Raw genomic sequence first — 25,052 nt, 5'->3', positions numbered from 1 at the left:
CTCACAATGCTGTGTGTGTGGGGGGGGGGGGGTCTCTCCACATGCACACATGAGGGTAAACAGTACAGGAGCGGCTACTTTCTGCTTTCAGCTGAAATGCAATAAGAGATTATGTTGTTACTAGACCTGTTTTATCTTCAATGCTCCCCTGTGACTTTTTTCTCATGTGCTGTTTAGCAATTTATAATTCACTTTCCTAAGAAAAACAAAGCCAAAGTCAAAGCAACTGCATTTTATTCACCAGAGGTGATTCTGTATATGCAATTTGATGAGTTTTGTGACGCATCGATAGCTTGAATATGAACATTTTTATGAGATTATTCCATATTGTGTATAGTGAAGCCAAAACACTTTTGGCAGGGGTGAGAGGGGTGACTGCAGGCCCGCAGGGCTTGGCACTGCTTCAGACCATCTCTGCTAGTGCTGTGGAAAGACACTGCTTGATTAGTAGAATCTATCAATGATAAACTGAACCCACTGCAGCATGCCACTAAGGAACACAGTGTGTGTGTGTGTGTGTGTGTGTGTGTGTGTGTGTGTGTGTGTGTGTGTGTGTTCATACTTTTAATTTGTGCCTGTGTCTTCTGTGCAACATGTACTTATTCTGCGCCTGGTGGCCCCACTACAAAGAAAAGGAAGCGGTACCCCTCAGGAAAATGGGTCATTTTCTTCTCCTGGGATAAATAAACCATCCTAAAATACCAAGTAAAAGGAAGAGGATGTGGCCCCTGTTGTATTTGGTTTGTACCATTTTGAGAGGGACAGGACAACCTGGTGTCGACTCCAGGTCAAAGAGAGACTTAAGTTTTAAGTCCCACTGAGTGTTAAAACATACATGCAGTAGCCTATTGAGTATGCTCTGTTGTCCTTTGTCTTATGCGTTAAGTATTTTAGGGTTGTAATGTAAACTTGGCATCTAAAATGTGAAGCAGTTGCCTTCATTGAAATTCCAGGCCAATCTATGTAGCCCACCCACATGTGTAACTGTAGGGCAGTACCTAAATAACTTTACCTCTCAAACAGAAATGCTTGAGAAACTAATTCAAACTTTTATTGTTGGAAGCATCGCACTTAACATGTTTAAAAACCGCTTGAAGGTTAATAGCTCTCGCGGCTTTGCGCTCCTTCAATAAAATTTGACTTCTTCCATTTGTGTTGTTGAACTCTGGAGGAGGTCAGCATCACTCTGACAAAATTTCCACAAAACTGTCTCACGCTCAGGAGGTTTGATTGAGTTTGAAGGACAGTGGGCAGCGAGAGGCGGCGTTGTTATGACAGGGTTTACACACACACACACACACACACATCAGCAGGAAACAGCCACTTCCTTTTTGGAGTCCCTTGGGAGCACCAGCTGGGAGCCAGCTTGTTTTATCTGCCCTGCACTGCTGCATATGTATGTGATGTCATTGTGGTCCACCACATTGTGGCCTCTCTCTGGACAAACACACACACACACACACACACACACACACTTCTCCCTGCAGAGCCCCTCAGCAGACCCTGGGCATGGAAACATGGCCAGCTGCAGACTTGACCTTCATCCTAGAGAGGCTCCTCAGAAGAGGTGCCAGCTCCTCCTAAACTCCCCTCTACTCCTCTGAGCCATGCAGGGACATTTCTGTCCTTGTTGTGTGCAGGATTGTCCACTCCGTAGTGTGAAAGGGGAAACTCAAGTTGACCCTGCTCTGTCCACATGTGCTGGCTTTGATGTTCTTATTTCGACTCCACCCACCACTTGCTGGTAACAGCTTGAAATTGCTGTATTAGTACAAGTGCTGTTTTGGGGGGTTACTGCAGGCCAGCGATAGAGTCCGTACGCAGCAGATGTTGTGATTGTTGGTTGTGACTCCAGGTGAAGAGAAGTCACAGCCAGAAGATCTGGCATATATGACATAAACGTAAAAGTGACCAGGGTGCTTATTCAGACACAAGATTAACGTAAAGGAGTGCACGTCTGAAAGGGCTGAAGAGGTCTCTGAGGACGTCACAGTAGTTTTGACTGAGTAGTGAAATCAGACCCTTTTGGTCTCTGCCACTCTATCTACACATACTGTATATCAGTCAGAAAACTGTCTATAGGACTCTGGTCACATGAGTCAAATGTATGTTTACATTTAGTGGAATGGAGAGCAGATCTTTTAAAAGCCTGCATGTTGGAGAGGAACATGCTGTTTTCTTTAACAAATGTGACACTAAATGTCCTTTATTGCTCTCAAGTGCTGTTTGGCAAATGTTGAAAATTAGATGTGCAATGATGAAAAGATGATTTATTATTTATTGGATTGAAAGAAAATTAATCAGCAACTATTTTAATAATGGATGATCTTCCATTCATCCATTCATCATATATTTGTAAACTACATCTTTGGTTTTTGAACAGTTGGTGAGACAATCGTGATATTTAAAAATGTCTCCTCAGGTTCTTGTAAACAGTTTTTCACTATTTGTTTTAATAATTAGTCTTTATAGACTAAACAAGTAATTAATCTTCAATTATGATGATAATGATTATTTGCAGCTGTAATAAACATAATGGTATGGATATTTTGCAGTATTTAAATATATATAATAAGAAATATTTGTATAATTTATAGTTATATAAGCCAATATGATTTGAATGGAAATACTTTCAGTCCTCATGAGATCACAGAAAGGGACTCTGACTGCCTGTCAGCGCTATTCAGATTATGCAAATCTGCTTAGTGCTGGAAACGTACCAAAAATGAAATAACTTCAATATCAACCTCTAACATAAAACATTTAATCACATATTGAGAAAAGCATTTGAACTTGTACATTACAGCTCTGGTGAGTATGTAATTTGAAGATACATGTGGGGGTCATACTTAATACTAGCCCACTGCAGAGAGTGAAGCCCTGCTGTAGCAGCAGCAGCAGTAATCCATGCAGCTCCACACACCCAGCAGTGTATCACAGCAGCCTTATGTCCTCTGCAGCTGCTGCAAACTTGAGGAGCGTTGTGCAGCAAAGCTTCCACATCCCACAGAGGGTGTTCACACTTGAACGTCCACAGATAGACGCACGCTTTGCCTCAGCACACTTTAACCCCCCTACTGTTCTCACTGTAGCCTGACATGGAGCTTCAACTCAAGATCTGGTACCGCTGACACAGTCCAACTGTGTGCTGCTGGAGGCTACAGTACCAGTTCATTTGTCAGCTACAAACATGGACAGTATAGATGTACTCAAGCTGTGCAGGGCCACTAGAATATGTTCCATGTCGGGCAGTAAGTCGTACTATTCTGTATTATACTGATTGGACTGAGGCTGTGTTTGTGTGATATGTAACTGGGGATATCAAACTGTTTCTAAGGTAAAGGATATGTTTACTTTCCTAGCAGCATTTCTAGTGAAGAGGCTTGTTGCAGACAGTGTTGCTTGACAAGAGGGCAGTAGACAGAAACTCTGCTACACCTAATGACTCAGCACTCCTCTGTCTGACCTTAATAATTTATCACCAGTGGGGTAAACTGTAAGCCTGTTGCAGAATTCAGAACTTGCCACTCAAGCAGACGAAGGGGGCATCTAATCAAACTTAGTGTTGGCATTGTGCCCTTAAAGACTGGAGAGTAACAGGCGATATGGGCAGGTAACAGGTCGGTAGATTCAAACCCAGGACTAGTGTTAGTGCTGGTAGTTACACAGTATGCAGATCCAACAGGACACCTCCTGACAACATTTCCGAGTGTTGCAGAGCCGCTTACAGTGCACCACAGCATAATTTTAGCATTTTAGTCACAGCCAGCCCCTGTGCAATCATCCCTTGTGATTAGATGATAAAGTACGGGACTCCTCACAATGCAAATAACTAGCTGTAGCTCCTCAAGGGCATTACTGTAACAAGTCTGTTTAATTTACAGTCCAAAGTCATGAATCACAAATTTGTCTCAGAGGGCTTATTTTTTAGTCAGGAAAACAAATCTTTAGCTCGGCGTGTTTGTATTGTTGTATTTGTCAGAATTGCCCCTTGACCATCTGGTCTTGTTTTCCTGCAGTGTATGTATAATACATAATATTAATAATGCATAACATTAGCCCCCTTGAATCAGGATTGCATTGTGTTGTATTTGTATTGTAGCTATCAAATTAAGACAAAATACTAAAAAAGAATAACACACTGGTTTACGTTGCAACTAATGCTGCAAACTTAAATTGCCATTATCATTTGTTCTAGGTTTAGGATTATCCCATAGAACCCCTTACAGCAGGATTGTCGGAGCCCGTTGCTTTTGTTGCAGACATGTCCTTACATGCAAAAGAAGAATCTCTGTCCTCAGGACAAAAGATTTATGATCACCAGCTGTGACATTTAAAACAATGTCTGCTTGTACTCATGCATCTTTGTCCATTTTGTCTTGCTCCTCTTTAAGTTTGTACCGGCTTGGTGATTACCACAGTAATAACTTGCAGCAGTAATTGACAGCTGGTTTTTCTAAACGTAATAATTAATTCTTTGGAGGACAAACACCAATTTTTATTTTCATTCAGACTTTATGGATTGCTTTCTTAGAAATCTGGCTCTGTTAAAAGCAAAACTTGCTGCTCGCATCAATGGGAAATTTATGTCCATATTGCTCAAACTGACACTCATACAGCCTTTTGGTGAAAGTATGATCTGCATCAATGTCCAAAAAAAGAGAGCGTTCATGTTAAATGTTCATTTAAGAAAATGTGTGTCACCTCCTGGCTTCATAGCCTCAAAATGGGATTTATGACTTTGCAGTTTTACCAGTTTTACAGCAGATTGCTTCTTGTTATTCTAAATGGTAAGCCTGAAATCCCCCTGGTAGCGACAGAGGGCTGGAGACTGGATCCGAGGTGTGAGAAAAGGGATAAACCAACAAGAAGATGTAGTTTCCTAACAGATCAACTGGCGTTATCAAAGTCTTTTCCCTCCCATCCCCAGTATCTCTCTCTCTCTCTCTCTCTCTCTCTCTCTCGGATCCACATAATCTACGGGTTCAGCTGCTGTTCTCCACAGCTCATCTCATCGTACAGTCGAATGTAGTTCAGTGTGTCAAGCACTGCTGAAATATTAACACATCAGGCAGGAAAGCGTGCAAGCATTTATGGCTTAGTGCACCATCACGATGTAAGGGAGCACTTCACTTTCTCCAGACGTGCATGCATGTGTGTGTGTGTGTGTGCCTGCACACATCTATGTTTGTGGGCACCTTTAATGTAACTTTAAGAGAGGTGAAAGTTTCTCACATCTCAATCTCTCAAAGGAAGTTTCCAGACAAATGCCAGCATGCTTTTATTACAGAATTAAGTGTAATGGAGGTTAGCACAGTTGCTGCTAGTGGGACATGCTGTATTTCAGCAGCTACAGCATGTGCGTGCCACTGTGACAAGAAGGATTCTTTTGACAATGCCCACTGAGGTTTTCAGAGGTCCTCGAGTGTGCGACTTGCAGCTGCAGGAAGGAAAGATACTGACTTAAATAAACCAAGATGAGCACTCGTCTGTTTCCTTGTCTTCTTCCCTTTTCTTCATAATCAGATGGCAACCAGAGCAGGCAGCCTGTCTGCGCAGGGTTGGCAAATGTCTTTACCACTGTTGTAACTCACCAGTGGATATATATATATGGGTTTATAATAAAACTATGCTAAACTGAAAGTTACATCTTTGCAAATGTAGGAGTAGCAAAAACAAACTGCAGAGACAGGAAGTGGTTTTTCCAACTGTTCCTAGATTGCAGCTTTTTACAATATATTTATTCCTTTCCTGCTTTTATCTTTTGGGTTCTTTTGGGTTTGGGTTTTAATCGAAGGCCCCACTAGTGGATGAATCATTCCCTGGCATTTCAAAAGCCAGCGTATGATCAAATTTTGCAGTTCCACTCCCGGTGTATCAGTGTACTTGGCAGAACAGCCGGCTTGTGATGAAGCAGCAGCTAATCTTTTATTGGGAAAAAAAAAAATTGATGTCTTGGCCTAAAAGGTCTAAATCCTCCTACGTCTTTGGTATGTTTTGTAACATACCAGGCTTTAGTCAGGTCACTGCATTTCTTTTTATTTCAGTGAATGTGTAGTGTCTTTTTTTGATTATGTTATTGACTGTTCTTTGCATTATTCTAACAGATTTTTCTAACCATATTGTATTTTCATTGCAACATAGGCTGCTGACTGCTGCATATTATATGCCATCCATTTGATGTGATTCATCCACTTGTTCTGCTATTGGCCCTGATTTCTCAGCTGAACTAAATAAGCATTCAGCCATATTGCTGCTTGCCTGACCATGGAATCAGACTCTCCCTCTGGATATAAGACCGCATTCAGTGTAACCCATTTTTTTTCCACAATTATTCGTCCGGCTCCCAAAAGGAGTCTCATTTTGTGAAGTGCAAATTAATAGGATTAATTCGTTTTTTGCGTAGTCAAATCATCCACATGCAAATGTGGAAGTGAAAAGAATGAAGATGGGAAAGTATTTGAAAATGCACATAAAGTGACTCAGAGGAGGGCGAGCAAGTGACTTGCTAAGTGAGACAGATACACATACAAGCTCGTGCTGCATCGAAGCTCAGCATTGGCTGGAGCTGCAGCAGAGCTCTCACAGCATCCTTCATCCCCCCCATCCCTCGTTCTCTGCTCTACCTCGCTCACTCACTCACTCACTCACTGTATCTCGTCTGCTGACTGAGGTATTCCTACGAGCACAGACTGGGGCAGCTAGGAATTACAGTCAGGCTCTTCTCTGTGTGTGCATTCATTTATTCTGGACCCTTTTGCTTGGACACCAGCGCTCTTTCCCCGGGTCAGAAGCTGTGGATTTGCGGGTCAGAGTTAGATCATGGACCAGGGAGGAGCAGGGGACGATCAGGGGAACTGGGTCACTGGCAGGCTCTCCTGACTGATGCCTGTTTGGACCTGGAGGAATGGGGTGCACCACCAGCACGGTTGTGTTTGATGGGCTGCGTACTGTCTTAGAGAGGAACTGTAGTGGCTACATCTGTAAGGGAGCAGCTGAGCCCATTGGGCCATCTGAGGCTGAGCGAGCACTGAGTCGGAGAGAGTCACGCGCAATACCAACACCGAGAGTACTCAAGGTGTGTGTGTGTGTGTGTGTGTGTGTCTTCAAGCACAGTGTGTATGATATTGTGCTGTTCATTATATCCAAATCGAGGAAAACTATATATATCTATGCATATATTAGAGCTGAAATGTACCATTATTTTCATTATTATTCAGCAATTATCAAAATTGTGGAAAATTCGTTTTCTTTCTAGCCACCAATCAATTAATTGCCCAATTGTTTCAGCCCTAAATTACATGCTATTTAACAGCATCTTGGTGAGACCTTTTATCCTTTTATTGCAATAGCAAATACCACTGAATTTTGTATAATCCTCCTAAATATTTTTTTCTGCTCAGTGCAGCAAATGTTTAGCATTTCTACTTGTTTCATTTCCTGTCGACTTATTGATTACTGGTCTAATTGTTTTAGCACTAACATATATAGTATGTACAGCACATGTGGTGTAAAGAGTGCTGCCTTTAAATGTGTTAAACATGCACATTATTCCTCTTTGTAGAACTGCTTTGGCGTGTTTCAATTATTTATGCTGAATTCCTTCCCCGATTTCTTCTATTAAGACAACAAAATGCAGGACATGAATATGATAAATGATTCAGATTGTAATAATATTATAGCATGTATGTGCTACCCTTTCCTGTGTCAATGAAACACCTTCATATTGACGCCAATATACCCCTGCTGTTGCTCATATTTGACAGATAACAGATACAGCAATAATCACCATCCTCAGCCACAGCCTTGTGAATATGTATCCATGAGTGTCAACAGTATAAAATGTAGGGCAGTAGGAGGGCTGGATGTTGCCTCTCACTAAGCGCTGCACGGGTTAAAGCCTCTGTGGGCTGGGATGTGGGTGAGGGGGGTGTAGGGGTTGAGGGGGGACAGTGAGCTCTGTGTCTGCTGGAAATCAATCACCGCTCTTCATCTGTGAACCAGCGGGCTTGGCAGGGCTTCTGCTGCTCTGTACCAGCTTGTCTTGCCCTTCTTGTTTGTGTTTACTCACTGCTGTGTGTGTGTGTGTGTGTGTGTGATGTCTCCTGCCCGTCGCTGGTTCATCAGATTCACAGCAGAGAGCTGAGTGACGGTGGCCTCGACTGAGAGCAAGGAATTAGGTCAAGGGCACGGTTGCTTCTCTTGGCTCAGGGATGGTCTTATCATCCAGATGGGGTCAATTAATCCTCTGTCAGCATTTAGCAGTCTTGCAAATCAATAGTTAAATGTGTGCAGGGGATGTGGTTTTCTTAACACATCTCTGTCAGAGGGCACACTGAGCATCAGTCTTTCCAGCTAGCTACCTCACTGAAGCATCCTTTTTTTCATAAAACTACACCAGCAAGTACATGCAAAGTAATATTAATTGTACAACTGTTGAAGCTACATTTTATAAACAGTTGAAAGAATAGATTGAATATTTTAGCTGGCAGGTAATGCAAACAAAGTTAATGACATAAAACAGATTTCACAGTCAAAGTTCACAGACTCACCTTAACTCTGATTAAAGGCAGGTAGCAAAAAGAAATAAAGTAAGCAGGTAAAAGATATGACAGTTTATCAACTATTGTAATTTTTCCTTTGGCGTCCAGTTGGATTCTTCCTGTGTGAATGAATGGATGTGATGGATGTAGTGTTAAAGTTCACTGAGTGATCGATAAGACTAGAAGGCTGCTGTTAGAGTGCAGTCCATTCACCATTTTATAATGTTTACTTATAGATGCATTCAAGTAAAAAATTGACTCAGCTGGTAACTTTTACTGCTTTTTGTCTCTGGGTTGAAGGATTCACATCTTGTCCTGTAGACACTGACTTTAACGATCTCAAATTGAACAGCAGCGCACACAGTCCTCACAGTCACAGTTATTTTTTGCATCTTTTTAATCCATTTGGCCTGAATATAAAAAGATCATCATGTTTGCCATTTTAATTCCTTCTGATTGTGCCAGGTCATTATTTCTGGGAATTTAAACCATAGATGAAGTGGTTCAAAGCTAGGCACACACTCACTTACGTGCAAACAATCGTAGACAAAGCTGTCGGTGGGAGGCTGATCTGTGCTCTCTATGCATGGAGTAATTAAAGAGCCCGTTCTGGTTTTTTTTACTGCTCTGTCATTTCACTCGCTGATTACAATAACTCGGCCCTTTCCTTCCTAATGGAAACACGCATCTCATTCCCCTCATTAGGTGATCCACCTTCAAAAATATAAGCCACCGGTTTGAGATAATTCAGCAATGCGAATGCTGTTGTAATTCAATAGTGTCATGTTTCGTTCAAGTTATCAGGAACACCTTTCGGTGCTCGCGTATCCTCATTCTGTGCTTTCACAAAGATTCCATTTCCTTCTTTTATTTCTATGAAATGTTTTGGGCCAACAGTAATGCTGTAACAGAAGCGCTGAAGTGGCTGTTAGTTTTATCAGAGGAATGTTGTTGCAGGGAAAGAAAGAGAAAGTGGTGATGGTCAGCTTGGCCACAGATAAAAGCACCTTTTATCCACTGATGTTTTGGGAGTAATGCATCTGACTCAGACCTGTGATGGTTTTGCTTCCAATGAGCCATGTCTAATTAGACAATTATGCTATGTTTATAAGTTCCTTGTTTTGGGGAGTTATTGAAATACCTAACTGAGTCTGCATGTCATCAACCAGAAACTATTTACAGATTAAATCCATTTAATAGACTGAATTACTTGACTCATGCTCTCCTTGAAGAAGTGTTGTGCTCTAGATTTAAGCATGTGTGTTTAATATGGTATTGTGACATTTTTGTGATTACCAGTGAGCTTATTCTCATAGTACGGAAGATGAAAAGTGACTTTTTCATTGAAAAATAAATGAGTACAATAAATACAGAAATATTCTAATAGTATAGAAATAAATAAATACATGATATTGATGCATAAAATAAATATATATTTACTTACTATAAATAACTTAAATAGAATGTAAAAACTATGATATATAATCTACATAATTATTAAATTTTTATAAAAAATTTTAATCTTAGCATTTCAGTACTTATTTATATTATTAGTGTCATATTTATTAATTTAAATGTTTCTTTGTTTATCATAGCATTTATGTACATATGCATTTATTGATTGATTGCTGAGTAATTTTTTGTCCTCCATATCATAATTTCCTGTACAGTACATAGCTCTACATTAATATTTAGTCTGGCAGTTGATGTTTTCTCTTTGATATCACTCTAAAGGTGGAACATTTGACTTATAACCAGCATTACACACACGCCGTGTTCACTAGCACATCCCTGACGTCACTGACGGCTAATAAGATCTCTCTCCTTACAGCCTTCATGTCTTGCCTAAATGGATTTACCGTAAAACAACAACACACTTTGCTCGGCTACAGGGTTGTTTTTCTTTGTGTTTGCTTCCTACTTTTGAGATGTTTCAGCCACCCTGACGTTGCTCTAGGGAGGGCTTCAGACGTCACAGCATTGATGTGTGTGTGTGTCTGTGTGTGTCTGTGTGTGTGTGTGTGTGTGTGTGTGTTACTCATGTGCTGACTGATACATGGCACCATTATCTCCAGCACTCAGGCTCATGCACTTAAAAGACATCTTGGCTTGATTTTCCCACAGATTCCACGGCAGCGGTATTCATATTCGGTACTGTTAGTTACATTTAAGGCTTCCACTGATCAATAAAGCTGATATATTAGCCTTAAGTATCATAACAATGATACATTTAAACTATATTACTCTGCATACTGCCGTAAAATTGCAATCAAGACCTTTATTTTTTAGTTCTGCTATGTGGGATCTCTTTTCCTAATGATTACATCCTGTTATTTTTGATGCCATTGTATCCCACATCCTACTTCAGTAATGTCATTAACAGAGTGTGTAGACATGGCCTGGTGTCATTATTACCTCCATGTTAAGATCTCATTCTCAGCTCACAGTTCAGTACTCTCTGGGGGATGGACTGAAAACAGGCTGCAGGATGGTGGGTCCTGGTGCTGCCGCTGTAGAGGGGCGGCGTCGGCGAGGGGTGGGTCATGTTTTTGTTACATTCCAGGTTACACCCTATTTTGCTCTGGCTCTTGCTGGGAAGGTCCAGTGATTGCATCAAGCTCTTGTTATGTAATCAAGGGGCCCAGCCGCAGTTCAGTCCAGGCTGAGAATTACAACTTGATGGATGTCGGTAATGTATTGCTAACTTTAAGGAGTTTATCAACAATTATATTTTTATTGAGAGAACAAAGCAGTTTACATTACACTCTTATATTGGCCATATCCTCCTTTTCCTCGTTTAAAGTAAGCATACGCATAACCAGAAGGAGATAAACACATAAAACTGCACAACGATAACAACTAACAAAATGAAATGAGAGGAAAAAAGGGCAAGAAATCCACCAACCACCTAAACCCGAATCATTTTAAGCACTAAAGTACTGTAATATACTTGATACAGCAGTAAACTTAAACAGTTTTGACCAATGCCATCCTGTAGTGTCTGGTGAGGATTCATCACAAGGGCCCATATCAAGTTAAGTAAAAATATTAAAGGATTATTACAGCTCTGATATACTGTGTCTACCCTGATTATGCAACAACAAAATATAACTTATATTATATTATGTTGCATGATTATATAAATATAATAAATTCATTTGATTATTGTGGAAGATGATGTGGCATTGTGAATTCAAATGAATTCCTTTGTCACTCGCTGCTCTCATCTTTGTCGTAAAATGACTCCGTGATTACTCATAATTTAAGCCAACATGCAAAGTCTTAAATGGGATTAATACATTTTATCTGAATTATTTCTTCACCCAGTTCCACATCTCTGATATGAGTGAAGTCAACCGAACACTGACACAAAACATATTCAGCTGCATTTGAACAGAATACACTTTTTCCAAAACATCCGATTGGTCTGCTTTCCGGCCGTTGCAAAACCAAGTTGCTCAACACAAGTGTTTGTTCTGCCACTAAAAGTGCTCAGCAGGCCTTCCTGCTCAAACCCAAAAGCCAACTTGCCCCAAAGAAATACATTTGTGTTGGTTTTCAATGGATAAATCTGCAAAACATTGCATGGTCTGAATTTTATTTTATAGAAAATATGAGCTCTGTGCCACACCAGTGTGCAGTTGTGGGATCTTGTACCAGGGCCGCAGTGTAGAAAGGAAGTCTCTCTGAAGTAAGTTATATATTTTGTGTTGGCAAAATGCACTTTTTAATTTCTTCTCAACTTAAAAATACGTATAAAGTGTGCCTAGAGATCGCCAAACTGTGACTAAAGACCATCTTCTTTTTCTCCTGCTCCATCTTTCAGTATATGGTGTGAGAACATGCCAGTTAGATTTGGCTCCTTATATGATGTCATGAGGGGACCTGTTGATCATGTGACCTCCTCCGGTCCTTCAGCAGTCCGACTGTCCCTGCACACTGAAAACCTCCTGTTTCCACCTCACTGTCCGCCATTGTTTTTCCTCACTAACACCAGCTCACTGGTAACACGAAGAGTGAAGCATGCAAATTGTTCTGTTCCTCTAAACCGGAGCGTGCAGAAGAAGGGTGAAAACTGTTGCAGCAGCTGGGTCTGGTTTGAGGAAAATAATGTGTTTTTTTGAACATTAAACAATGTAAACCTGTTCTAGCCTGAGCTTGAAAATTAGTATAATATGTGACCATTTTAAATCGTGAGTCAGTGAAACAGTGTTTAAGCATGGCATAAATCAGAGAGTGTGATACAGTAAACAAGCATGTGTTTTACAAAGATGTCTGATAAAATTAGTCCCAGGATTGTGGTTAGTGGAGGAGGGGGAGTAGATTAACACTGTACTATCTGCTGTGAGCACCCATACTGGAATTCTTCTAAAGATAAACATCCAATGTATCACAGTGTGTTGGAAAGTTGGAATAACAAATGTAATTCTGTTTCATGCTTCATTATCTTGGTAAATTTGGAGTTTTCTGGAAAACACCAGTTTGCTATCTATGAATTTACTTTAGCATTTCAGTTCAACAGTATGAAAGGGACTGAACAGCCGATTGATGGCTCACTCTGCTGCCCTTAAACCTCCCCTCAGTGAGCTGATATGCCCCCAGGATGACACTGATTTGTAAGTCACTCCATTATGTTGTCTGCTTCCACCTGATGCGGAGGATTAGCTTGTATCCCTCGCTGTTGTCATACTTGTGGTGTGCCAGACAGGAACGACCTGAGCTTATCTCAAAGTCTGCCTTCCCTTTGAATGCTGTTTATCGTAGAGTTGCCTTCAGTGTTTTGGGTGAGGGTTCAGGTTGGGTTCACATGGTGAAACTTTTGTGGCATCCTGGTGATTTAGTGTTAAAGATGCATGTCATATTTGGTTCCAGCTGGTTGCATTGCATGTCACAAACATCTCCCTCCCCATGTTTCTTGTCTCTTGGTCCAAATGCCAAAAAATATTTCCCACAATACCTCTTTTGCACTGTGAAGTACAGTTACAGTAAGCTCAAATACAGGAGGCAAGAGCAGACTGTTAATTTCCATCAAAAGTGAAAAAACACATCATCCAACAAGTCCTAAAAAGTCTTATTTAGTTACATGTTGCATTTCGTGAGTTGGTATGCAAAACTTGTGAGATGCTGCATGTGGTCACTGAACTCAGTTGTTGCTGATAAGGACATATCTAAACTATAATGCCATACCTTCTATTGTACACGTGTTGAGAAAAACGATAAGACTGCTTTTGAGTTGTTTGGTTAAGCTCCACAGACTGAATAGCTTCTTCAAGACTTCAAACTGAGCTTGGCTAACATTAAACACGTCCCAGACTTTCCTTAGGACAGAAACACAGAGATTAAACACATATTGGTCGTCTTAACTGTTCTTAGGTAAGACAGCAGACAGCAACATAAAGTTGATTTTAACCGTCATGTAGCCAGTTAATCTAACTTAACATTAGCTCAAAACAACAAGACACTCACCGCCTTAGCTGCTATCCAGTCTGTCTATCTAGTAGTGCAACACTTAGGCATGTAGGATATTGGGTTATTTTGTAATATCACGGATATCTACAGTCTGCCCAAAATAATCACACCATTAATAAAACATTTCTGCTGACTGCACCAGTTCACTGCAGCCTAAAGCAGCCTAAATCCAGCAAAAATACATTGGATGTAAATATTGTTTGCACTCAGGCAAAAATGTAATAATTTCACGGCAGAGTGTCGACATCTGTAAAATCCTGAAGACTTGTTTGAAGAAATAATGCAGGTTTCTATTCCTATGTTTTCACTATGTGAATGAATTTAGGACTGTTTCCTCCCAGTGTTTACCTAACTGCTTAATAAGTGCAGACTAACATTAAGGGCTGCCTCATAAGTTATATATTAACTCTATCACATTTGTGTGGTACCACAGCACTAAGTGGCAACTGACTGATATGAACGGATATTTTATGATAAATTCAGTGGTGTTTGTCCAGTGATGGAGATGTTCAAATCTTTGGGTAAAAGAAGCAACCCTGTCCAACCCTGAGTAAAACTACATAAGTAACATGAGGAAATACACAGAGAAACAGAAGAATGAGTGCCAACAATGTTTGCTGCCACTTAATAGACCACAGAGTGGAGGCACGCCCAGACTCACCTGCCTCCAATCTACCCACTGAATCATGACGATTGGCTCACAGCAAATGTAGAATGTGAAATACACAAGTAAAGTACCACGTAGTTACTTAACATTACTGCATTAGACATTGTAGTAACAGGGTTTCTGACTGAACTCCAACTCTTTCAGAAAGCGTTGGAGGCAACAGAAATGTGATCCCTTAACTGCTAGATGTGTTTATGTTTAAAGTATAGATTGAGCCTAAAATCAAAAGTGAGCTATGTATTTCTATATATTTCCATTTCATATAGCCTTGAGGCTGTGCTCAACTGCCGTTGGTGGACTTTGGGAAGAAAGGGGAGTGTGTAGGTTTTAGGTTGAGGATGGAGGGTTGGCTGAGGTCTTATGAATATGTTGGACTAAGGCTGGACTGCAGTTGGGGTTCATCATTAATTAATCCTTCCCAGGTCAGGTGCTCAAGGTAGCAAATGTCTTGTTTTGCCTGACTGCAAATTTGAGAAGCTAAAACTACACAGTTTGGAGTTTTTGCACTATTTTTGCATTAAAGATGGCTGAAATTATTAATTTATTATCAGAATAATTTTTCTGGCAATCATTATTATTCATATCATGCTATTGATTTGACCGTAACACCAGTGCCTGTGTGGGGCCCATAGGGGTATGTGACAGTGGGTGGGGAGCAGCTGGAGCGCTGACCTGGCCCCTCCCCCTCGCCTGAAGCTCGGACACAGGCGTGAAAAGATAACATCCTCCCCTGCCGTGGCCCACTGAGGAATCTGTAGGTCGAGCCCACTCCTAGGTGGGTTGACTGGGGCTGCGTCATGTTGGAATGCCCCTCAAGCAGTTGCATCTACAAGCAGCGAGACAGAAGCTGGGCTTGGTCTCAACTCTGTGATTACTAACAGTTACTGTCTCAGCTGCAGTCATACACTGGAAACAGCCAGCAATATAAAAAAAGTGACTAATGTTTGTCTGTCACTGTTTGCGTTGACTAATTTGATACACAGCCTTACTGATTCAGAGAGATTTCAATGATCTGCCCATCAGTCTTGGTCTTTAGCAGATAATGTGGGTCAAGATGTTGTTTCTGAAGCGCCTGCTACAATCTGATGAGCTCAGTCTGGCAGATTATCTGTGATGTTTGTGTGGAAAATCACTGTTAAATCACTGCAGCCGATTGGTTAGTCGGTGCCCTCAAACTGTATGTATTCTGCTGGTTTCTTTGAAAACGACACATGCGATTGAAGTACCCCATTGTTGTGTCTCTCTCTCCTAGTTTGTTCCTCTGGATGAAATCTAAGACAGCTCTTATTTCAGCTGTCCCATACAAGGTGTGAACAGTCCCTGGCCAGACTGTAATACTTGAGGAATGTGTATCTTTTGTTTGTCTTTGTCAACCCTGTGTCACCATGCAGGTGGATAACGTGGGGTCAGATAGGTTTAGTGTGTGTGTGTGTGTGTGTGTATGTGTGGGTGTGTGTGTGAGGTTGTTTAACTCCCCCAGGCAGCACAGCTGAGTGTAGGAGGGGCATCTCCTCAGCCTGGGTGTGAGTTCCCTGCTTTCAGAAAGACAGAGCAGACTGAGAGGGGAGGGTGTAAGCACAAGTCAGTGAGGAGAATTGCAAACTTCCCAAACTTTTTCCAGCACAAGGATTTTTCACCATCGGATATGCTCACTGTCCATTTCTCTTTGGGATCTAGCTTGGAGATATCACACCACAGCTGTTGACAATGCAAGGAAGGGCTAGTAAAGCTCCAAAGAAGGAGTTGGTCATTGAGAGTCCGCAGCAGTACAAGAGCTTAGCTGCAGCTGAGGCTGAGGTAGACACGGTGCCACAGGTGGTGGTAAGTCATTCAAGGGCTTTATGTAAGACATATGAGACTATTCGGTTTATGTTAAACACCCCTGTTGGCTTGTTAGAGCTGTGCTGATCTTACTCTCTTACTGTGTGCTGCGCTGTAAAGGTTAACCACAGTCATTAAGTCCTGAAGCAGGTGTCATGTGAGCGTCTGTGCCGGTTCACTTTTGTCATCTCTTTCGTTACACACAACGTTGCCAACTCCCATTCAATATTTGCAACGTTAGCACCACCGTAGAGGAATGTTGAACTTTATCAGCACCTAACTAACCTGGAGGGAATCAGCACACAGCTTCCGCAACTTTATTCTTAAACATGACTTTGGCTTGTAAAACATTTTATTTGGCTCAAAAGTCAACCCTGCTAACAGCAATAATTTCCTGCCCTGTGAAGAAAGTGTCAAGTGGTTGGATTTGTATAGAGCCATCTGAACAGTCGGTAGCAAAAGTTAGCAGAGAGGCACTACACAGCACCATTGTTCGTTGCTGTGAGAGGGTGCAGTGATGGGAGGAGTGGGTGCTGCAGCTGAACAGCTGCTAGATCACTGTGGAGAGGGAGTGGAAGAGATGGCTTCATAGGTTTTTGTTTTATGCTCTTTCCAGGAATAACTGTTTGTTGACTTAACTATACGGATGTGGCATTTTATTTTTACACCATTCAAAATTGTTTATGCTAGAAATACTAGAAATATAGGAAATGTGGATATTTTCAGTCTATAAGACATAAACTCAATAGGTGTTTCCCAGAACTAACATGATGATGGCAATAAAGATGGGACAAGGGTCACTGATTGTATGGTCAGCTGTGTGGGTTGAGGGAATGACAGAGCTCTGGCTTATGCATGTTTTTTTTTTTTCACTCACTGCTGAGCGTAATGTGTGGTTTACCACCTTCAGCCACTGACAAAGCAATGTGGAAGAGCCCAGAGGGGTTTAAAGGAAAACAAAAGTCAGCAACAACCAAGTGGGATTAGGAAACCATTGCCAGTTTAAAAAAAAAAAAAAAAAAAGAGGGCACTAACCCTTTAATGGCGTCAAACCTTTTAGCAGTTAGTTTAAATATCAGAATCCCTTTTAATTCTAGGTGTATTTGAGCAGCTTCAGCTTCATCATCTATTTGGGACAGTGAAAAGGTTTTTTTGGTGGGTCAAAGTGACAAAATGCAAGACTCTCTCTTTGTTTTTATGTGACGTTGTTTTGAGTCATCAAGCGGTTTGTTGTCAACTCCTTTCACCCCTGAGCTAAACTACCGCTCACTTGCAAAAGGTGTGTGTTAGTTCCCCTGGTTTACCTACATCCGTGTCATTATAGGTGTTTTTTGCTTCTGTGTGTGGTGTGTCCAGCCGTGCGCACCTGAAGTTTTTAAGGTTTCAGTGTCTGGTACAGGCTGTCTCGTTCTTTATTTAGAGATTTAGAGATTTTAGGTTTTTTTGGTCGGTTGAAGCAAGACAGACATAATCTTATCTCTCTAATTCCGTCCTGACTTACCTGTCCTACCTGCAGAAATCTTGGCATCAATCTGTCTTCTTTTTCTCTCTCATGGTGCAGAGAAAAAACAGTTTGCTGAAGTGTGACTGCATGTAATTGCGACTGCCTTTGTGTTATGGCCAGATAAAGCTGTGAATAAACTATTGAGTGATAATGTCACAACCTGCTTTAGCTGGCAGACATGGTGGCACCATCTCTGGTCTGCTATCCCCTCCTTGTCCTTGAAACAGATTCAAGGTCCTGCCCCCCTCTGTACTCAGTGCTGTGCTCTGTTATTAACAGGGTTGCTAGCAACATGCATTTAAGCAGGTCAATATCCATGACTCTCCCTCTGAGATCACGCTAGTATTATCAGTCCCAGATGTGGAGGTAACATGTGAGCTGTGCTGTCACTCAGCCCTGAAGTTTGGCAATGTGTCACTGTTGATTTTGCACTTTGCCGTCTGCCTGGCTGCTAGAAAGTAAGCTGTCAACACTTCCAGCTGATCCAGGAGGATAAATCTGTCTAATGGCTACTGTATCTTTGCAGTGCATAAGTGTTCTCCAGCCTCAGCTACTGGAGTTTAGCGGGTCAATACTTCAGCATTATGCCGACACCATGACTTGATGTATCATAAGTCCATAATCACCTTTTGATGACATAACCGAATCTGCTCTTGAGAGTCAGCAACAAAACAGCATTTGCAAGCTCGATCTGACATCAGATGAGGGTTTCTCAAGAAGCCTACACTAAAAGAAAGACAGGGTTTGTTTTACGTTGTAGAGGATATGTTGTGTATGGGGCCTTTTACCGAAGTGGAGTGTGATTGTTTCCTTGTTTCCTTGACAAACATGTCATGCGTGTTTGCTCTCACAGAGAGATAAACTCATCGTCAGCCTTCCCACTGCTAAGGACGATGCATTATTAGTGGGCTGATAGACGTATCGCAGTGTCTAACAGATAGCATGTGTTGGTAAAGCCAAATGTGACAGCACTGCTAAATCAGTCAAACTCAGCACAGAGGCCTGTCTATGCACAGCACCATCCCTGCTCCCGTGCACAGTTACATGCTTTATTTGTTGGATTTGGCTTGGAACCTCTGTAGAATATTGTAACAACCAAGTTGACGAGATCATCTGATTATGATAGTTTACAGTATTCAATGCGCACAGAGATAAAACTGTTCCTTAGTGTGCACTCCACTGTTATTTCATGTGTAATGCATAAGACGCTGAGGCATCAGTGAGGCTGATCAAAGACAGCATGTCATTGCCCATCTTTCTCCTTCCTCATTTCCTGTCATCTCTAAAAATGCAAAACAAATAATAAAAAACACATGTACCAAGAGTATTTCTTCTTAAAAGCTTTCATTGCATGCATCTTGCCCGTAGTATTAGGGTTTACCGGTATTTGTGAACTTGCATCAAATATGCCAGTAACAGGGTGTGTCGCCTGTGTTCTCCAGGTCAAACCAAAGGTGATCGAGCCGCTGGACTATGAAAATGTGCTGGTACAGAGGAAGACACAAATCCTCAGTGATGTCCTCAGAGACATGCTGCAGTTCCCCCTGGAGGACTTTGAGGTGAGTCTCGCACTTGTTTCCTGCATGTTTGCCGGACAGAATGTGTCACATCTGCACTTGAAAAACAGGCGCAAAAGCCTCACTGTAGTAAATCTGGCTCTGGCTCAAGGTAGGTTTTAATTATGGTGGTGTAGAGTTAGTGGTAGTGTGTAGCTGAGGGAGTGGTAACACTGCCAGAGTTAGGGTTTTGATTTCCATGGGGGCTACTCATGTAACTGCAGTGGAAAATGAGGCACTTTAGGTCAAAAATATCCACTAAATAATGTGTGTTAATGGTAGACAGAAATGTCACAGCTTAATTATTTATACTCTAAGTCCAAAAAAGTTTCTTTTAGGAAGTGCTCCATAACGATTGAAGGCCACACCATTATTGTTATCTGTCCAACGTCATTATTTACCCACCCACTTGCGTGTTTTCTTTGTCGTATGTGTTTGGCTTTCACAGTCTTTTCCTTTGGCCCAGGCGTGGCCCGTGTTGTAAGCACTGGGTGGGGTCGTTCACAGAGGCTTTCTTTTTGTTTACATCCTTCCATGCCGTAGCGAGAGAAGGGTCAAGGGCCATCTTTTTAATTGGCTCATTTTGTCTCTGATGTTGTGACAGAGCAAGTGTTATCTCCAGCCACATTGTACAGGACGTACGCTCCCTCACACTTTCCACAACGACGATGGAAAATCTAAAATGGAAATCTGGCCCGGTGCTGGTACTTCAGGAAATGAGGCTTCCCTGAAAGATGTCCTTACCAACAGCAGTACTGAAATGCACAGTATATCCTCAGATCTGACCCTGCCACTCTGTCTCACGGTCCAGTGGAAATTGTATAGAGTCTGGGCTTTTATTGTTGTAGCTCTTCTTTCAGTGAGACGTCTTTGTTTTGCTAACCACGATGACTTTAGCATCTTTTGGCCGAATGCCTACATTGGAAAATAAGACAGATAGGAGTGATTTGTTGATTTGTATATTGTAACAAAAGCTGTATAAAGTTACTATTCATCAGTGTAAAATAGTTACTGATGGACTTTAAAATGCTCCCTCGTGAGCCCCTTTCCAACCTGCACTTTAACTTGTAAATCTGGTGCATTTCTCCATGCCGTAGTCATGTGGGTAGAGGAACTGTAATTGATTTTCCATGTCAGATACTGAGGACATGCAGAGATTTCTGAAAAATCCTCCTCCACAGCTCTAGCGGGAGTACAATTCCCAGATATTGTACATAAAATGTTGCAATATTTTCACACAAGAAGGTTTTCTTTTGAAGTTTGAAGAAAAATGTGATGATTTGAGAAAGTACTTTCCTTAAAGCATCGAACAACTGTGATGCATTATTACAGTCTTTTGTAGCACCTTCAGACCGCTTCTAAAATAGGTGTTGAATTAATACGTTCATGCAGTTGGAGTGCAGTTGTAGCTGAGGGTTTAAGGTGCTGACTATCAACCACACCTTTGTTGCATGTCATTTCCCACCTCTTTTTATCCCCTTATTTCCTGTCATCTCTCTGCTGACCACTTTCAAATAAAAAAAGCCCCAAAGATATAAAGATATTATGCAAAACGTACAATATGCTTAATATGTTTGTAGTGCACGTTTTTTTAAAACCAGTACCGCGATCATGCTCAGGAACTCCGGGGACATCCATGAGAGGACCTTTTAAAATCAATCTATCCTTTCAAATTGTTACCCTGCAACAGTTATTGGTTACAGGGTTACAGGTTGAATGTGTAATGGGGATTTGTATGGGTCAATAAGTCATTTAAATAATTCTCAGTTATAGACTCTCTTGAATGAAAATGGCTGTGTCTAACTTTGGCTTTTTGCTGGGGGTTGTTACAGTTATTATTACAGCGGGGGCAGCCTTGACTTTGTCTTCTCTTGTATCGTGCTCCTCCAGCCTGCTGCTATGAACATAACATACCAGCTTTACACACAAACAGGCCGTTGTCAGGGGCTGACAGGTGATTGTGACTGAGGAAAAAAAAAAAAAAACAACACAAGCACAGTGATTGAACCTAACATCTGTCTCGACCTCCACAGACCTTTGTTCAAGCAAGGTTTTAATCAGCTTCTGTGTCAAGGCCCTCTGAGTGCTTTTAGTCATAAGGGGTACAGCCAGAGTCTATTCATGCAGAAACCTCAGTGTCTGCAGATACAGTGCTGAATATGCTGTGCAAGTTGGTGATGAAGGCCAAAGCAGACAGAAAGAGCTCTTCTGTCTGTGTTGTAATTTTCATAGAAATGCTGTTCTTGGCTTTTCCCCAGAAAACGGCTTCTACCTTATCTTATCCCCACTGGCACATCAAAAGTCATGTGTTGGTACTGGTTTTCTGTGAGCCAGTGTTTATATCATGTCCGGCTGGTTTTGTTCTCAAAGTTGTTGGCATGAGGCAGTTCTCTTTGCTTTCTGTCTGAGATTCCTGGAGAAATTTGTCGAGTATCACCAGGAGGGAGCCCTTCCCTCCCACTTCTCTTCAGTTTGAGCCGTACAGGTACTCTAGGGCCAGGCCCATCCCTGCTGTAAAGCCCACAGATCAAGACATTATTCTTTTTCCTTCAACCACAGTTCACAGTTTCCAAAAGTTTCTGATAACACCACATGCTGCATATCTCAAAGGATAAGGCTGGTGATGTTCTTTACTTTTGTTATGATCAGCAAATTCCATGAAAACCCCCAAAACAGCATGTTAGTTTGGCTCTCAGTACTTGCCAACTTCACTGCTCAGTCTGTGGTAGTCAGCCCCTAGATCCATTGTTTCTGCTGAGGATGTAGATGTTTAATACGGGGCCACAAAAATATATAATTTCACTTTTACTAGTCATGCTAGCACTGAAATATCTCAACAGCTATTGGAGAGATTGACATGAAATGTTGTGTAGACATACATGTTCCCCAGAGGGTGAATCATATTGACATTCGTGATCCGTTAACGTTTCCTCCTGACCATATACCTGAAAAACTAATGACATTTCTCAGTACAGCAGTAACGGAGGTAAATTGTGTTATTTGTTGGGGACTACTTTTCGCCACAGACTTGATGATTATTTGTGGTAGCAGGACAGTGTGTGTTGGATTGACTCAAATTAAACTATGTGTGTCAGTGTATGTGTAGAGTGCAGCAGTGTTGTTCATTTTTGCACAACAAAGGTCTATCGCGCAGATGTATAAGATATATCATGGATAAAAATACTTTTTTGGATGGATTAGTTAGTTGTCAACAAATCCCCCGAAAACACTAAAATAACCAATTAGAAAAATATGGGAAATTAGGAAAATGAGACCATGCTGGGGTGGTAATATGTTGAAGTACGCTTGGTTCAGGTTAGGCTGAGGATGGAAAATGGTTTTCTAAGACAAATGTTGGTACAGCCCTATGTCCCATGGTAATTTAGGGCTTATTTCACCAGAGAATCCTATGGTTCTCCTTTACGATTTGTGGCCCAATTAAATGCTTCCTGTTGCCCACTTCCTGGCTCCCTCTTACCTCCATGCCTGTTTATTTATGCCGCTTAGATTGCAAAGATTATCATCTCCCCTGCAGGAAACCTGGCTAGCAAAGAGGAAGGGGAGACTTCACGTTCACAAATATGAGCTCGGTATGGAATCTGTCACAGTCAACACGATCGGCACTCAGTGAGATGCAGGTTCACTCAGAGGAACAGTGAGGCAAAACAGAGCGATGGCTGTTTCGCATTTTAGCCTAAATGTCATTTCAAATGTCAAGAAATACATGTGATGATTTTTAAATTCTACATTTTTATATTATTCAAACCAGACAGATCCTTCTAAATTTTCTTAAAACAACTTTTTTTGTAGATTATTTGAGCATGATTCACTAGCAGTGAAATAAGGCACCACACCAGAGAATAATGCTGTATACTACAGGCCTGCATGCCTGAAAGCCAAAGTTGACCAATAACTAAAGGTATGTAGTTCCCAATACAACCCTCATTCCTCTGAGGAACAAGTTAAAACCAGAGAATATTTGGTATTTCTGCTCAATTAATGTCTATCTAATCAATGAATGTATGTTTCAGTTTTAGTATACTTTATTACCAATGTTACAGTAAAGAGGAGCCACTTTCATGGTATGTTAAAATGGCAAAATATTACTCCAACAATGTATTGTGCATTGTTTCTCATGAAAGGGAAAACATTTAGTTGCATATCATGATAAAAAAGACAAAAAATTAATTCTATTCAATCAATTTGATACGTTTTTGGGATCATTAGCTTGAACTGGATACTGTTATATTTTTTGGATTATAAACACGTCTGACTGATCATCATATGTAAGTGAAACTTGACTGAAGTTCTTTTCTTCAATAGAGACACAAAACTATGAGGTCAAAACAGTTCCATTTGTTTTAGTCAGCAGTAAATTGGACTGTAAACTAATGACATGGAACCTATTTCTGCTCAAAGCACTTTCAGTAAAATGTGCCGGGGAAAGATAATCGAGGTTTTGTCCGCGCACACAGCTGACGAGCATTTGACTTGCACAAAGCCGGCGTTCACTTGTTTCCTTTTAACTTAATCAGCTGAACAGCTCTTGCTTAATGGTTGTATCTGTATTTCACTCCTGCTTGCAGGGATTATGTGTGGTCAAATGCACTTTATTTTCATATTTCAGAATTAATCCTCCTGCCAAGAGCTGATGGCGATGTTGTTGCAAATAGCAGTATTTTACTCAGGGCAAGTTTAAATGGAGCTTTTACACTGCTGCTTAAAAACACTTGTTGGTGGTCTATAAAAGATAAACTGCTATCATGAAACACTTGTTTATATACTTAGACATTTTGAATTATTGCTATAATCTTATAATACATTTTACTTGGAGTTAGATATGCATCATCCTCTTAGCTACTTACTTTTGGAGCCAGTCCCATTGGAGGAGTTTTAAAGAATGTGAGTCAATGGGGGAAATGTTTGTTAGTGGATAGATTATTAACCACTTTCTTTCTTTCTATTCTCCTGCATTATGTTTCTGTATCTTGTTCTCTAAATCAAGAGGCCAAATGCTGGAAGAGAGCTCTAAAACATGTCTCTTAATAGACACAGTCATAAGATAATCAAATAAATAGATAGAATAGAGATTTTGCAACTTTATTTAGGACTAAAAACCTGCAAAACTAATTCACGCCTGCCTCAGCTGTGCTTTGTGTTTAGTGCTGAGTGGCACGTTTTAGCATGCTAATACTCTACACAAATGGTGAACATTGTAAACATGATACCAGCTGAACATCAGCTCAGTAGCACTGTCATTTTGAGTATTAAGCAACCACAACCTTACAAAGAGGCTAGTATGACTGTCAGCACAGTATTATATTGTAAAGATATGGTTCGAAGCTTTTCCTCAGACAGCAGGGCCTTGATTTTTATTTCTTTTTTAACCTTTTGTCATTAGGGAAAGGCTTAAACGAAGCATTAGAGGTGATGAGATGCTGATGAGGGCCAGGTTCAGGGTGTGTCTGCCTCCCCCACACACCGCCCCTTTG

General features: G+C 41.1%; 1 protein-coding gene across 1 annotated transcript in view; it reads left to right on the top strand.

The window, feature by feature from the left end:
• The window catches only part of LOC139208812 (dedicator of cytokinesis protein 9), a 73,740-nt gene that overhangs the window by 12,714 nt on the left and 35,974 nt on the right, over window positions 1-25,052 (top strand). Inside the window, exon 2 of the mRNA XM_070838561.1 lies at window positions 19,447-19,563. Coding sequence (XP_070694662.1) covers window positions 19,447-19,563 — 117 coding nt within the window. The remainder of the gene's footprint in view (window positions 1-19,446; window positions 19,564-25,052) is intronic.

The sequence above is a fragment of the Pempheris klunzingeri genome, chromosome 10, assembly GCF_042242105.1.
Source record: "Pempheris klunzingeri isolate RE-2024b chromosome 10, fPemKlu1.hap1, whole genome shotgun sequence".
NCBI lineage: Eukaryota > Metazoa > Chordata > Actinopteri > Acropomatiformes > Pempheridae > Pempheris > Pempheris klunzingeri.
This window is presented reverse-complemented; position numbering and strand designations above follow the sequence as displayed.